Source organism: Heterodontus francisci, chromosome 43 (genome assembly GCF_036365525.1).
Source record: "Heterodontus francisci isolate sHetFra1 chromosome 43, sHetFra1.hap1, whole genome shotgun sequence".
Classification (NCBI taxonomy): Eukaryota; Metazoa; Chordata; class Chondrichthyes; order Heterodontiformes; family Heterodontidae; genus Heterodontus; species Heterodontus francisci.
This window is the reverse complement of record NC_090413.1, coordinates 31,588,536-31,603,259: the sequence shown is the minus strand read 5'-3', so window position 1 is coordinate 31,603,259 and position 14,724 is coordinate 31,588,536. Positions and strand designations below refer to the sequence as shown.

The following is a 14,724-nucleotide window of genomic DNA, read 5'->3' as shown; positions in this document are numbered from 1 at the left end:
GCCAATTTACCTACCAACCTGCAAGTCTTTTGGTGGTGGGAGGAAACTGGAGCACCCGGAGGAAACCCATGCAGACACAGGGAGAACTTGCAAACTCCACACAGGCAGTTCCCAGAATTGAACCCGGGTCGCTGGAGCTGTGAGGCTGCGGTGCTAACCACTGCGCCACTGAGCCGCCTTGGCTAACAAAGGCAAGTATCCCATACGCCTTCCTAACCACCTTATCTACCTGTGCTGCTGCCTTCAGTGATCTATGGACAAGTACACCAAGGTCCCTCTGACGTTCCGTACTTCCTCGGGTCCTACCATCCATTGTATATTCCCTTGCCTTGTTAGTCCTCCCAAAATGCATTACTTCACACTTCTCAGGATTAAATTCCATGAGGGACAGGTGGCCAGAGAACCCCCCTGCTCTTCTTCGAAATAGCACTGTGGGATCTTTTATTCCCACCTGAGAGGGCAGATGGAGCCTTGGTTTAATATCTCATCCAAAATACAGCACCTCCAACCGTGCAGTGCTCCCTCAGTACTGCAATGGGATTGTCAGTCTGGATAGCAGCTCAAGTCTCTGGAATGGGGTTGTCACCCACAATAAATTACAATTATTTCTTACAGGAGAAGCCATCACACACCTCCTGTAACTCTTTGCCTAACACTTTGTACAATGCTTTTCTGTAAAACTCTAATCATAGTCCTGTTTATGCTAACATGTGTTGGATTACTCCTCCCATATGCTCGTGACTTAATAGCCATCTCTGGCAGATCCTAAATTTCTCCCCTACCTAGATTAACCATCTTCCTGGATAACAAAAAACAATCTCCTGAAGACTCCCATCATATTCAGAAAGAATACAATCAACGGGAAAATCAAATACAAACCTTTCAGTGACAACACAACATTCCCAACAAATCAACAAGGTTGTCACGCAAAAGCTACAAAAAACTACAAAAGCTGATTCCTGTCTCTCAGCAGATACAAAAAGGCTTGTCTCTCTCACAATAGCATGGCATTAGGAGGTTGGGTCATAAATATCAGTGCTGCTCTATGATGTTTGCAACAAATCACAAGTTCATTATATTCTGTCAAAAACAAAAGAATCCCAAACAACAGTGGTAGATATGAGAAGACTCATCCAACTTCTGCAACAGCTGGTCTACTGTAGTGTTGGCCAATACAACAGCCATATCAACAGGTGGATAATTGGGAATCCAGATGTGACTATTTGTAATTCCGATGAGAAAAATGTTTAGGATACATAGGGTTAAAATCCAGGATTTTCAGTGGATGGAACACAGAATCTATTTAGAGATCAGTTTTCCACTGGGATTTCTAGTGAACTATGAAACATTCCTGGAATACCTGCTGGAGAAACCTTGTGCACCATTGGTAAATCTTACAATGAAACTATTTCACTGCCTTGTCCTCAGGGACCATTTCCTGGAATGGTGGCTTATACTGTTCCCCAGAACTGCCATATTCTGTGAATCTCTATTCCACTGGGAACCTGAATGAAGAAGCCTCAATGGTCTTGCTTATTATTGACTCAAATTTCATTCAGGGTGATTCTGTTCATTAATCCTGACCCCCTAGGTGATGTCATCACTATTCAGAACCCATCACTTTTCCAATATTCTGTATTGGTTTAAACTAGTTCAGGAACTGGCTTGAAATTCAAACCAGCTTTGTTATATCAAAATATTAAACACTCAGTGATTGATGTTGAGTGACTCAAGATATTTTTTGCTGAAATTTGGGCCTTAGCTTGCAGTGTTTTCGGTTTCTGTGAAAATCTGCATCATTTTGCCAAATATTTAAGCTCAGCAAAACCCAGCTTCACAGAGGGACTGCCCAGTGGGACCTGGCTTATTCCAGAAGCTGCCTAGTGGGTCTGGTTCTTTACAGGGATTGGACTGGCTGCTTATCCTAAGCAGCAGAAACTCTCTTGCTGACATCCTACAAATTTCAGATTTTTTCCTGTCCAACTCTAAAATGCTGATATGCAATCAAACCAATCTCTGCTCAGATCCAAGACAAACAGACAACATGGAAAAACTGACGACACTTTCTCAAATTCCAATAGGCAGGCATCACTGGAATTGTTAGCTAGACTTTCCTGATTGGCTGTCTTCTGAACCAATAGAACAGGTTTCTTAGACCCAACTAATTCAAGAGTTTGAAAAGTTTTGGGAGCTTGTGGGACTCTCAGAATAACGAGAGTGAGAGCAAGTGCTGGCTCGTGGGGATTGTAAGCTTGCAACAAACAGCTCAGAGATGTCAGTGCATTTCAACAAGGGACCTGCATATGGCCTCTCGGCAGAGGTGACCCGCAAGGTAGGAGCTGGCCTTTCCTTTTATGTGTACAGAAATCGTGAGTGCAGAATAAGGGACGCTACCCGAATGTTGCTGAGTAACTGCAAGCTCTCCAAAACATTTCATCAACAGATCTCATCTGATTTTTAAGATTGGTTGTGATTAGAAATTTGCAGAAAACCACTGGCAGTTTCTATTGTATTCACAGTAAGCACTGACATGTGATAATCTCTAAAAACATTCCTTTAAATATTAGCTAACTCATTGATGAATAAAATTCCAAAGAGAAGTTGGGAAATGAGTGTCAAAAACGGTCAAAGGTCAGCAAAATGAAGATAAATTAAACAGGAGAAATTTAAACTCAGGTCTCCTGAAGTATTGGATTCACGGGAATGTGAACAGCAGCCAACAGGCAGCAGTTAAATGGCAGTGGTCGCGTGGCTCCAGACTGGACCTGGTTTTCGGGGAAGGGAACCTCTTGCATGATTTAGTCTCATGAAATCTATTTGCATTATTACAGAGTTTACAGACTGGGGCAGCTGAGTGTTCCTCAGTTCCTGAAACTCAGCTTCATAAACATTTCCACTTTGGATGTATCCACAATTTCTGTGTCTCACTGGGACTAATATTAAAATAGTTTAACTGCAGTCTCACTGACAATAGTGGCATTCCTCATGTGTACAAAACGTTAAAGGAGGTTGGAAGTTAAGTGAAGGAATGAAAGCTGTACTAACCCCAATCACCACTGAATGAGGTGCAGAAACGGCTTGTGCAATGACTTAGTCAAATGAAAAGCTTTGGCAACAATTCTTTCTTGATTTAAATCTTAAGTTTCACTCTGCACTTCATATTTTATTCTATTTAAGTAATTTTAATTGTAAATGAATGGATGTTAGTTCTTGAAAATTAAACTTTCCTACTTTTGGCTTCACTGTCAAGCACTCCCAGGGCAGGTACAGCACCAGGTTAGATACAACAGCAATTTGAATCTTTACAGTACCTTTTAACATTGCAAAACACCCTAAGGCATTCACAGGAGTGTAAAGAAACAGAAGGAGCATCTTAAAGAAGGAGAGGGAGAAGTAGAAGAGAGATTTAGGGAGGGAATTCCAGATATTGGGGACCAGGCAGCTGAAGGCACAGCCACTAATGGTGGAGGGAAGGGAGTTAGGGTTGTGTAAGAAGCTGGAATTGGAGGACTGCAGAGATCTTGAAGGGTTGAACAGCTGCAGCAGGTTACAGAGATAGGGACGGGCGAGGACATAAAAGGATTTGTAAACAGAGATGAGAATTTTAAAATCCAAGTGCTGCTGGTCCAGGAACCAATGTAAATCAGCAAGAACAGGGGTGATGGGTGAATGGGTCTTGGTGCAAGTTAGGATACAGACAGCAGAGTACTGGGTGAGCTCAAGTTTACAGAGGGTTGAAGATGGGAAGTCGGCCATGGGAGCATCGGAACAGTCAAGTCTGGAGATGACTAAGACAAGGATGACAGTTTCAGCAGAAGATGGACTGAGACAGGCAATGTTATTGAGGTGGAAATAGACAGTCTTTTTGACAGAGAGGATATGGGTTTGGAAGTTCAGCTCAGCATTAAGTAGGATTCCAAGCCCGGGAACAGTCTGGTTAAGCCTCAGACAGCTGCCTGGGAAAGTAAGGCAGTGACCGTGGTAAACTGTCCTTCTTGATTTGTCTGCAGCCTTTGGCATGGTTGACCACACCATCCTTCTCCAATGCATTGATAAATTAAAGGAAGCAACAGTGGTTTAGGTTCGTTGATGAGAAGAGTGTAGGGCAGACGAAGAAATAGAGTGTGTGAGCGCACTGCACTGGGAGACTTAGGCTGATGGGAACAAAAATCAGAGGGTGAGCCAGAAAATAGCCCTTTAATAGAGCAACTGAACAGGAAACTAGTTAAATGCAGGGCTCTACACCAGAGGCCACACAGACCCAAGACCAGAGACTATGTGAGACTCAGATCTGAGTCTGGCCCTTCTGTTTTTCTTTTGGTGCCTCTTTGCTCACCTGTGTATTTGGGTCTCTTTCTCTGTCGCTATTTCTCTCCCATCACTCTCTGCCGCTATCATCCCTTATGCCATTTAATCACTCCTGCCTCCCACCTTACCTTCCCTTTTGTTTTTTCCTCCCCATTTCTCTGCCTCTGAACTTGCTTAAAATCTGTTACATGTTCAACATTTTACAGTTCAGACAAAAGGTCACAGATCTAAAATGTTAACTATTTCTCTCTATAGATTCTGCCTAACCTGCTGAGAATCTCCAGAACTTTCTGTTTATATGTCTGCCTCTTTCTGTGTTTCTTTCACCTTGTCTGTGTCTCTCGGTCTCAGAACATAAGAAATAGGAGCAGGAATACACCATATGGTCCCTCAATCCTGCTTCACCATTCAATAAGATCATGGCTGAGCTTCTGTCTCAACTCCACTTTCTTGCCCTATCACCATATCCCTCTATTCTCATAGTCATAGAGTCATTGTCATTTACAGCATAGGAGACCATTCAGCCCATCGAGTCCCATGCCAGCTCTCTGTGGAGCAGTCCAGTCAGACACACTTGTTACGATCTCAGTGGAGATCAGTAACTTTTTTTAAAAGAAATTTGAACTACAAATTATTAACTGAAAGAATTATGCAAGATTTCATGTTTAAACAAAAATCTTTACTGTACAAAAGTTAAACAAAGCAAGCAATATTAACACCACTGTAATCACTTATACTTTAAACCCAAAATCTCAACAGAACACTCCCCGTTTGACTTTTACTTCCACCCAAGAGTCCCCCTATACTTTATAGCAGGGTCATCCAACCGTTTCGGGCAGAGGGCCACATTACGATTTTTGCTTGGCCGGGGGGACCAGTGAGAAAATTTCAAAAGAAAAAGGCATTAAAAATTTATCTTACCAATAAAAGCAACAAATGTGCATTTTTGTGAAGAAGCTTTAAATGAGAAGACTAATTTATTGACTTACTTTCTCGTCACTATATTGAAAACTGATTTAGTGACATACCTAGCTTTGTTTTGCTCGCAGAAGTAGTCAGTCTCTGCCCGCACACTTGATGTAGCTATTCAGAGTATTCTGGATAGATTTCCATCTGTCAGGAGAGACCTTGGTCTCTCTCTCTGCGCTGTGTGCGTGTGTCTCATTCTTTCTTCCCTCCCCCCTCCACTCTAGGACTAGAGGACACAGATTGAAAGTTTTGTGCAAATGACACAAGGGGAATATGAGGAAGCACTTTTTTTACACAGCGGTTAGTAATGGAACTTGCTGCCCACAAGGATGGTGGAAGTGGAAATGATCAATGGCTTCAAGAGGAAGTTGGATGGCCACCTGAGAGAAATAGATTTGCAGGGCTATGGAGATTGAGCCAGGGAGTGTGACTGACTGCATAGTGAAGAGCCGGCATGGGCTCAATGGACAGAATGACCTCCTTCTGTGCCATAAGTAAATGATTCTTTGACCCTCTCTCTCTTCCCTCTACCCCCCTCTCTGTTACTCCCCCCCCCCCCGTCTGTCCGTCTCTCTATCTCCCTGTCCCCCAGTCTCCTTTTCCCCCCTCTCTCTGTCTCTCCCTCTCCCCTCTCTCTGTCCGCCTCTCTGTTTCCTTCTCCCTCTCTCTCTCTGTCTCCTTCTCCCCCTCTCTCTCTCTGTCTCCTTCTCCCTCCTCTCTCTCTCTCTGTCTAGTTCTCCCCCCCCCCCCGTCTCTCTCTCTGTCTCCTTCACCCCCCTCTCTCTCTCTGTCTCCTTCACCCCCCTCTCTCTCTCTGTCTCCTTCACCCCCCTCTCTCTCTGTCGCCTTCTCCCCTCTCACTCTCTCTGTCTCCTTCTCCCCCCTCTCTCTCTGTCGCCTTCTCCCCTCTCACTCTCTCTGTCTCCTTCTCCCCCCTCTCTCTCCTTCTCCCCCCTCTCTCTCTCTGTCCCCTTCTCCCCCTTCTCTCTCTGTCTCCTTCTCCCCCTCCCTCTCTGTCTCCTTCTCCCCCCTCTCTCTCTGTCGCCTTCTCCCCTCTCACTCTCTCTGTCTCCTTCTCCCCCCTCTCTCTCTCTCTGTCCCCTTCTCCCCCTTCTCTCTCTGTCTCCTTCTCCCCCTCTCTCTCTGTCTCCTTCTCCCTCCTCTCTCTCTGTCTCCTTCTCCCTCTCTCTCTGTCTCCTTCTCCCCCACCCCTCTCTCTCTCTCTCTCTCCTTCTCCCCCTTCTCTTTCTCTGTCTCCTTCTCCCTCCACTCTCTGTCTCCTTCCACCCTCCTCTCTCTGTCTCCTTCTCCCCCCCTCTCTCTCTGTCTCCTTCTCCCCCTCTCTCTCCTTCTCCCCCTCTCTGTCTCTGTCCCCCTCTCCCCCCTCTCTCTCCTTCTCCCCCTCTCTCTGTTTCCTTCTCCCCCCACCTTCACCCCCCCCCCTCTCTCTGTCTCCTTCTCCCCCCTCTCTCTCTGTCTCCTTCTCTCCCTCTCTCTCTCTGTTTCCTTCTCCCCCCACACCCCGTCTCCTTCTCCCCCTCTCTGTCTCCTTCTCCCCCCTCTCTCTCTCTGTTTCCTTCTCCCCCCACCTGTCTCCTTCACCCCCCCCCCCCTCTCTCTGTCTCCTTCTCCCCCCTCTCTCTCTGTCTCCTTCTCTCCCTCTCTCTCTGTTTCCTTCTCCCCCCACACCCCGTCTCCTTCTCCCCCTCTCTGGCTCCTTCTCCCCCCCTCCTCTCTCCCTGTCTCCTTCTCCCCCCTCTCTGTCTCCTTCTCTCCCCCCTCTCTCTCTGCCTCCTTCTCCCCCTCTCTCTCTCTGTCTCCTTCTCCCCACCCCATCTCTCTGTCTCTCCCTCTCTCCCCTTTTCCCTCTCTCTCTGCTCCCCCCTCTCCCTCTATCTGTCTCTTCCCCCTCTCGCTCTCTCACACAGTTGTAGAGAGTGGAACGCTCAGCAGATGGTTGGTCAGTTCTTTCAAAAAAAGATCGCTGTCTGGTTCACAGCTGCTGACATCAAGAACAGCCTTAAAAAAAAAAGTCTGAACCTGCCGGGAAACCCCGAGTCTGTTGGGAAATGGCTGTTCACAATGTCAGTAGCTGTCAGCAGTGAAACTGACAGTGCAATAGTTTAAAAGCCTGTCTGACAATGGAAATTTTGCATCTCCAATCACGATGAGGATGAGGAACGACCCCGGGAACAGTTTACATCCGCGGGCCGGATGGAAACGTTTGGCAGGTGGATCCTGGCCCGCGGGCCATATGTTGGACAACCCTGCTTTACAGGATCTTGAGGGTTCATTCACTTCTCCTGGACCAATCCAAGGCCTGCCACAGCTCTCAGGACTTCACTTTGACTCTCCTTAGTGTTACACTTATCCTCCAAGATATGAGATTTCTTGGAGTCCTTTCACTAGAATCCGGAAAAGCGAACTCTTCAACTATCCTTCAACATCTCACAATTGTGGACTCGTAGTTCAAGCATGGGCCTCAAAGGCACTCTTGCATAGTGACTTCACATCAGAAAGCACCATTGGCTCCTGATAGCCCTTTGCTACTACGTCCAGCAGCTTCCAAAACACCATCTGCTGGCAGCTCTCTTTCTCTCTCTCCCTGCTTCACCCCAGCTGCTTCCAGCCTGGCGACAGCAAGAACTCTAACCGCTGTCTGGAAAAATCCTACAGTCAAAAAGCTCCTGAATCACTTATCTCTTTGGTATCAGAAGACCTTTGGGATGTCTGATAGATACTTAAATTAATTTAACTTCTAACTTCAAAACAAAACCTTTGATCCTCAGCCTACATGAATAATTCACATTGCTATCGAAGGCAGGGCAATTCTCTTCAAACTTACTGTCTTCAGTTTCCCAACTAAACAGGTCCACCTGCTATTTTATGGTTCTTCCCCTCTAACTCTGACCCTGTAAGTACAAATGGAAAGACTTTGAAGTATAAATACCTTGGGTGGTCTGGTAACTTCTGAATTCCAGAGTTTCAATTAGTTTACATTTACAAATTTAATTTCCCCAAAACTAAAAGTTACTTCTTATCAATATTAATATAAACTATGAAACCAGATGATTGTAACACGCTTCATCCCCATAGCCCTGCATGTTTATTTTCTTCAAGTGCCCATCCAAGTTCCTTTTGAAATCATTGATTGTCCCCGCATCTACCACCCTCGTGGGCAGCGAGTTCCAGGTCATCAACACCTGCTGTGTAAAAAAAGTTCTTCCTCATATTCCCCCTGCATCTCTTGCCCAAAACCTTCAATCTGTGTCCTCTATTCCTGTACCAGTTAATGGAAATAGTTCTTCCTTGTCTAACTTATCTAAGCCTTATACACCTCCATCAAATCTCCCCTCGATCTCCTTTGCTCCAGGGAGAACAACCCCAGCTTTTCCAACCTAACCTTGTAACTGAAATCCCCCATCTCTGGAACTATTCTGGTAAATCTCCTCTGCATCGCTCCTCTCAAGGACCCTCACATCCTTCCTAAAGTGTGATATTGTCCAAAATATCTATCAATCACAATCTTGAAATACTCAGTGACTGTGCATCCACAACCCACTGGGTGAACATCTGACATGTGGGAGTCTTTCAAACGTCAGTTGATTCGAATCCAGGACCAGCACGTTCCTGTGAGGAAGAAGGATAAGTTTGGCAAGTTTCGGGAACCTTGGATAACGCGGGATATTGAGAGCCCAGTCAAAAAGAAAAAGGAAGCATTCGTAAGGGCTGGAAGGCTAGGAACAGACGAATCCCTTGAGGAATATAAAGACAGTAGGAAGGAACTTAAGCAAGGACGGCATAGTGGCGCAGTGGTTAGCACCGCAGCCTCACAGCTCCAGGGACCTGGGTTCGATTCCGGGTACTGCCTGTGTGGAGTTTGCAAGTTCTCCCTGTGTCTGTGTGGGTTTTCTCTGGGTGCTCCGGTTTCCTCCCACAAGCCAAAAGACTTGCAGGTTGATAGGTAAATTGGCCATTATAAATTGTCACTAGTATAGGTAGGTGGTAGGGAAATATAGGGACAGGTGGGGATGTGGTAGGAATATGGGATTAGTGTAGGATTAGTATAAATGGGTGGTTGATGTTCGGCACAAACCTGGTGGGCCGAAGGGCCTATTTCAGTGCTGTATCTCTAATCTAATCAAGGAGTCAGGAGGGTTAAAAGGGGTCATGAAAAGTCATTGGCAAACAGGATTAAGGAAAATCCCAAGGCTTTTTATACGTAGATAAAGAGCAAGAGGGTAACTAGGGAAAGGGTTGGCCCACTCAAGGACAGAGAAGGGAATCTATGTGTGGAGCCAGAGGAAATGGACGAGGTACTAAATGAGTACTTTGCATCAGTATTCACCAAAGAGAAGGACTTGGTGGATGATGAGCCGAGGGAAGGAAGTGTAGATAGTCTCAGTCATCTCATTAACAAAAAGGAGGAGGTGTCGGGTATCTTGCAAAGCATTAAACTAGACAAGTCCCCAGGGCCTGATGGGATCTACCCCAGAATACTGAGGGCGGCAAGGGAAGAAATTGCTGGGGCCTTGACAGAAATCTTTGCATCCTCATTGGCTACAGGTGAGGTCCCAGAGGACTAGAGAATAGCCAATGTTGTTCCTTTGTTTAAGAAGGGTAGCAAGGATAATCCAGGAAATTATAGGCCGGTGAGCCTTACGTCAGTGGTAGGGAAATTATTAGAGAGGATTCTTCGGGACAGGATTTACTCCCATTTGGAAACAAACAAACTTATTAGCGACAGGCAGCATGGTTTTGTGAAGGGGAGGTCGTGTCTCACTAATTTGATTGAGTTTTTTGAGAAGTGACAAAGATGCTTGATGAAGGAAGGGCAGTGGATGTTATCTATATGGACTTCAGTAAAGCCTTTGACAAGGTCCCTCATGGCAGACTGGTACAAAAGGTGAAATCACATGGGATCAGAGGTGAGCTGGCAAGATGGATACAGAACTGGCTCAGTCATAGAAGACAGAGGGGAACAGTGGAAGGGTACTTTTCTGAATGGAGGGATGTGACTAGTGGTGTTCCGCAGGGATCAGTGCTGGGACCTTGGCTCTTTGTAGTATATATAAATGATTTGGAGGAAAATGTAGCTGGTCTGATTAGTAAGTTTGTGGACAACACAAAGGTTGGTGGAGTTGCGGATAGTGATGAGGATTGTCAGAGGATACAGCAGGATATAGATCGGTTGGAGACGTGGGCGGGGAAATGGCAGATGGAGTTTAATCCGGACAAATGTGAGGTAATGCATTTTGGAAGGTCTAATGCAGGTGGGAAGTATACAGTAAATGGCAAAACCCTTAGGAGTATTGACAGGCAGAGAGATCTGGGCGTACAGGTCCACAGGTCACTGAAAGTGGCAACGCAGGTGGATAAGGTAGTCAAGAAGGCATACGGCATGCTTGCTTTCATCAGTCGGGGCATAGAGTATAAAAATTGGCAAGTCATGCTGCAGCTGTACAGAACCTTAGTTAGGCCACACTTAGAATATTGCGTGCAATTCTGGTCGCCACACTACCAGAAGGACGTGGAGGCTTTGGAGAGGGTACAGAAGAGGTTTACCAGGATGTTGCCTGGTCTGGAGGGCATTAGCTATGAGGAGAGGTTGGATAAACTCGGATTGTTTTCACTGGAACGACGGAGGTGGAGGGCCAACATTTTAGAGGTTTACAAAGTTATGAGTGGCATGGACAGAGTGGATAGTCAGAAGCTTTTTCCCAGGGTGGAAGAGTCAGTTACTAGGGGACATAGGTTTAAGGTGAGAGGGGCAAAGTTTAGAGGGGATGTGAGAGGCAAGTTCTTTACACAGAGGGTGGTGAGTGCCTGGAACTTGCTACCGGGGGAGGTGGTGGAAGCAGGTACAATAGCGACGTTTAAGAGGCATCTTGACAAATACATGAATAGGATGGGAATAGAAGGATACGGACCCTGGAATTGCAGAAGGTTTTCATTTAAACAGGCATCAAGATCGGCGCAGGCTTGGAGGGCTGAATGGCCTGTTCCTGTGCTGTGCTGTTCTTTGTTCATTGAAGAAGTTTCTCCTCACCTCAGTCCTAAATGGCTAACCCCTTATCCTGAGACTATGAACCTAAGTTCTAGACTCTCCAGCCCGAGAATAGGGGCGGCACAGTGGTTAAAACCGCAGCCTCACAGCTCCAGTGACCCGGGTTCAATTCTGGGTACTGCCTGTGCGGAGTTTGCAAGTTCTCCCTGTGACCGCGTGGGTTTTCGCCGGGTGCTCCGGTTTCCTCCCACTGCCAAAGACTTGCAGGCGATAGGTAAATTGGCCATTGTAAATTGCCCCTAGTCTAGGTATGTGGTAGGGAATATGGGATTAATGTAGGGTTAGTATAAATGGGTGGTTCTTGGTCGGCACAGACTCGGTGGGCCGAAGGGCCTGTTTCAGTGCTGTATCTCTAAATAAATAAAATAAATAAATAGCCTCTCAGCATCTACCCTGTCAAGTCCTCTAAGAATTTTATAGATTTCAATGAGATAATCTCTCGTTCTTCTAGACTCCAGAGAACATAGGCCCATTCTAGTCAGTCTCTCCTCATCAGACAGTCCTCCCATCCCAGGAATCAATCTAGTCAACTTTTATTGCACTCCCTCTAAGGCAACTATAGTCTTCATTAGGTAAAGAGATTAAAATTGTACACAGTATTCCAGGTATGGTCTCATGAAAGTCCTATATAATTACAGCAAGACTTCCTTACTCTTATGCTCCAACCCCCTTACAATAAAGGCAAACACAACATTTGCCTTAATTGCCTACTGCACCTGCTTGTTAACTTTCTGTGATTCGTGTATAAGGACACCTAAATCCCTCTGAATACTTTTTTTTTTATTTCCAAAATATACTTTATTCATAAAAATCTGTAAAAATTACATTGCCAAACAGTTTCAAACAGCACCAAAAAATACAAACATTGCAAGGGAGATCAGTTTCCTTCAATACTGTCATGAGTTTCTTCACAACCCTTCCATTTCACAATTGTCATGCCAATTACAGTTTTACATTTACAGCAAATGAAAATATTAACGATACAGTTCGAGGGGTTTCCCATTGATCCAGCCCCTCAGTTCAGCTTGGTGGGGGGACCTTACACTGTGGTCTTTCCCCACTGAGCCTTTGCTGCGGCTGCCCCAAGCTTTAGTGCGTCCCTCAGCACGTAGTCCTGGACCTTGGAATGTGCCAGTCTGCAACATTCGGTCGTGGACAACTCTTTGCGCTGGAAGACCAGCAAGTTTCAGGCAGACCAAAGGGCGTCTTTCACCGAATTGATAGTCCTCCAGCAGCAGTTGATGTTTGTCTTGGTGTGCGTCCCTGGGAACAGCCCGTAGAGCACAGACTCCTGTGTTACAGAGCTGCTTGGGATGAACCTCGACAAAAACCACTGCATCTCTTTCCACACCTGCTTTGCGAAGACACATTCCAGGAGGAGGTGGGCGACCGTCTCTTCCCCACCACAGCCACCGCGGGGGCATTGTGCGGAGGGGGCAAGACTTCGGGTGTGCATGAAGGATCTGATGGGGATGGCCCTTCTCACCACCAGCCAAGCTACGTCTTGGTGCTTGTTTGAAAGTTCTGGTGATGAGGCATTCCGCCAAGTGACTTTGACGGTCTGCTCGGGGAACCATCCGACAGGATCCACCGCCTCCTTTTCCCGTAGGGCCTTGAGGACATTCCGTGCAGACCACTGCCTGATGGACCGGTGGTCAAAGGTGTTTTCCCGCAGAAAGTGCTCCACGAAGGATAGGTGGTATGGCACGGCCCAACAGCATGGAGCGTTCCGCGGCAATGTGACCAGGCCCATCCTTCGCAACACCGGGGACAGATAGAACCTCAGCACGTAGTGACACTTGGAGTTTGAGTACTGGAGATCTACACACAGCTTGATGCAGCCACACACGAAGGTGGTCATCAGGATGAGGGCCACGTTGGGTACATTTTTCCCGCCCTTGTCCAGAGATTTGAACATCGTGTCCCTCCGGACCCGGTCCATTTTAGATCCCCAGATGAAGCGGAAAATGGCTCGGGTGACCACCACAGCGCAGGAGTGGGGTATGGGCCAGACCTGCGCCACGTAGAGCAACAATGTGAGCGCCTTGCACCTGATGACCAGGTTCTTACCCACAATGGAGAGAGATCGCTGCCCCCACATGCCCAACTTTTGTTGTACCTTGGCTACTCGCTCCTCCCAGGTTTTGGTGCACGCCCCGGCCCTTCCGAACCATATCCCCAGCACCTTCAGGTAATCTGACCTGACGGTGAAGGGGACAAAGGATCGGTCAGCCCAATTCCCAAAGAACATGGCCTCGCTCTTGTCGTGGTTAACTTTGGCTCCCGAGGCCAGTTCGAACTGGTCGCAGATGCTCATCTGTCTGCGCACGGACAGTGCATCCAAGCAGAAGAAGGCGACGTCATCCATGTACAGGGAGGTTTTAACCTGAGTGCCTCCGCTGCCTGAGATTGTCACCCCTCTTATGCTCGCATCCTTCCTAATAGACTCAGCAAAGGGTTCAATACAGCAAACAAACAAGACCGGGGAGACAGGACAGCCCTGTCTGACTCCAGATTGGATCGGGAAACTTTCCGATTCCCACCCGTTGATTGAGACTGCGCTACTGATGTTTGTGTAGAGCATTTGGATCCAATTGCAGATTCCCTCCCCAAACCCCATTTTGGAAAGCACGTCCATCATGTAGGTGTGCGATATCCTGTCAAAAGCCTTCTCCTGGTCCAGGCTGATGAGGCAGGTGTCCACCCTCCTGTCCCGTACGTAGGCGATCGTATCCCTGAGCAGCGCGAGACTATCAGAGATCTTCCTGCCGGGTACAGTACAGGTCTGATCGGGGTGAATCACCAACTCCAGAGCAGATTTGACTCGACTAGCTATGACTTTGGACAGAATCTTGTAGTCAACATTAAGCAGTGAGATGGGCCGCCAATTTCTGATTTCTGCCCTCTCCCCGTTCCGCTTGTAAATGAGGGTGATGATGCCTTTCCTCATGGATTCTGCCATGCTGCCGGCCAGGAGCATACTCTCGTATACTTCCAGCAGGTCCGGACCGACCCAGTCCCACAGGGCCGAGTACAACTCGACCGGTAAGCCGTCGCTTCCGGGAGTTTTACTCGTCTCGAAGGACTTGACGGCCTTTGTCAGCTCGTCCAGAGTTAGCGGCTTGTCCAGTCTCTCCCTCCTGCTGTCATCTAAGACCTCTGTGATAGATGACAGGAAGGACTGGGAGGCTCTGCTGTCTGTGGGCTTCGCGTCATACAGCCCAGCACAAGCATTTAGCTGCTCACCTTTTAAAAATTATTCTGCTTTTCCATTCTTCTTCACAAAGCAGATGATTTCACACTTTCCCACATTATACTCCATGTTGCTCACTTAACCGTCTATCTCCCTTACATTCCCACCTAGCTTTGTATCATCAGAA

The 14,724-nt window shown here is 47.0% G+C and overlaps 1 protein-coding gene across 4 annotated transcripts in view; it reads left to right on the top strand.

Moving 5' to 3' along the window:
- Positions 1 to 14,724, top strand: part of cnn1b (calponin 1, basic, smooth muscle, b) — a 100,219-nt gene that overhangs the window by 49,781 nt on the left and 35,714 nt on the right. For 2 of the 4 annotated variants that reach the window (XM_068021385.1, XM_068021383.1), the window contains exon 1: positions 2,168 to 2,332. The exons of the other annotated variants lie outside the window; for them this stretch is intronic. In XM_068021385.1, coding sequence (XP_067877486.1) covers positions 2,273 to 2,332 — 60 coding nt within the window. In that variant the 5' untranslated portion in view covers positions 2,168 to 2,272. Of the gene's footprint in view, positions 1 to 2,167; positions 2,333 to 14,724 lie in introns of those variants that run through there. 4 annotated transcript variants of the gene reach the window in all.